At 34.8% G+C, this 1,623-nt stretch overlaps 1 protein-coding gene across 1 annotated transcript in view; it reads right to left on the reverse strand.

Moving 5' to 3' along the window:
• NAV3 (neuron navigator 3) overlaps positions 1 to 1,623 on the reverse strand; it is a 401,664-nt gene that overhangs the window by 22,689 nt on the left and 377,352 nt on the right. Inside the window, exon 34 of the mRNA XM_012648357.1 lies at positions 608 to 838. Coding sequence (XP_012503811.1) covers positions 608 to 838 — 231 coding nt within the window. The remainder of the gene's footprint in view (positions 1 to 607; positions 839 to 1,623) is intronic.

Below are 1,623 nucleotides of genomic sequence, written 5' to 3' on the forward strand. Positions count from 1 at the left end.
TTAATATCTGAGAGTGTTCAGGCTGAAAACTATGGCAATTAGACCTTACTCTGTGGTTAAATAGAACAATGTTCAATTTTCTAAGGTTCCTAAAGAGAAATCCTATAGAAATGTGATAAATTTCTGTTCCCAGAATTTCCTCCTCGAATATTCTAATTATTCCCAAATCCCCGTTGCTGCAACACCCAACTTAACTCTTACTTATCTATTAATAATAGGACCTGAACCAAGTATCACCCCTTTATCAAGTTTGATTCCTCCAGGAAAAGTTGTTCTTTCCTCCTGCTTCCATAGTACTGTGCATAGACCTCTTTCTACTCCAACACTTCCTAAATGATGTTTAAGAGAAATCGGCCAATAGGGGCTCTGTCATTTTATTTGGTATATTCCCATGCCTGTGGAGTCCTGATAATTGAATGCTATTGAAAATGGCAATCTTGTTCAAATTCATGAAACAGAGTTTGGTCATCTGCCACATTAGAGTCAAAGAGATGGATATTTTTTCCATGTGCAACATAGAAATCTCACACAATCCTAAAACTTGACTGCTTAGGACACTCATGGATGCATAACAGCTGTTCCCTTAGGATTCTTTGACTTACCTTACTTGACTTGTGGTCCACATTAAAAGTGGCAATTGCATCCTCTGTTGTTTTCCTCCCAGATTTGGTTATTACATATTCAGCAAGTTTGTTTGCTAAATAGGTCTTTCCAGTACCACTTGGTCCTGAGAGTATAATTCTGTGATGCTCCATCAACAGGTTAAAGTACCTTTGGGTAATTGGTTTAGGAATCAGCGTATCAAAAACAAAACTGTCCAAACTGTTTTCTTCTACCCCTGAAGGAAGAAACAAAGGGAATAGCATGTCTTAGTGTCCTACATAAGCTAGAATTTAACAGAGCTTTGTTAGTCATAGGAAGGCCATCCTTCCAAAATAATTTCCTCCATATTTCTATTCCACAAACATGTGTTGCCACTTTAAGAAAGAAAACATATCAGTAATAAGGCAGAAAGCATATCAATGAACATCCAAACAAAAGCAAGCTGTTTCCTTTTGTTTAGCCTTCCCTCCCCAGTTTAATTCATGTTTTTCACTTATGTTTCCAGAAATGGAAGCATTATAAACTCTATCATAAAATCTTCCTTCCCTTTGAAGATCATTAAGTATGTTAAGAATGAATGTAAGGATTACATTCACATATATATACGTGAGTCTGTATGTTCTTCCTTTTTCTTACTCTTTTCCATCTCTTTATTCCCTTCTATCTCTCATGACACATTCCAGATGTATAACCACTTAAGCTTTTGAAGAATACAAATTGTGATGTTTGGTAAGGAATTAAGAAGGGAGCAACAGCATCTCCTTTTACTAACCCAATTACTTTAATAATAAAATCAAATATTGACAAATTTCACTATTAACTTACAGTTTATATAGATGTATTCTGATTTTTTAACATAAATAAACAAGGAATTGTGGGGACAAATATACTTCAGATATTACATTAGCCTATAATTAATCACATCATTCAAAGCAAAGAATTTCTTATCCCTGATCCTTAACGTCTCTATTCTTAGTGGCTATTTATTGGGTACACATGTTTTAAAGTCAATCAGAGATA

This window comes from Propithecus coquereli, unplaced genomic scaffold, assembly GCF_000956105.1.
Source record: "Propithecus coquereli isolate 6110/MARCELLA unplaced genomic scaffold, Pcoq_1.0 Scaffold282, whole genome shotgun sequence".
Taxonomy (NCBI): domain Eukaryota; kingdom Metazoa; phylum Chordata; class Mammalia; order Primates; family Indriidae; genus Propithecus; species Propithecus coquereli.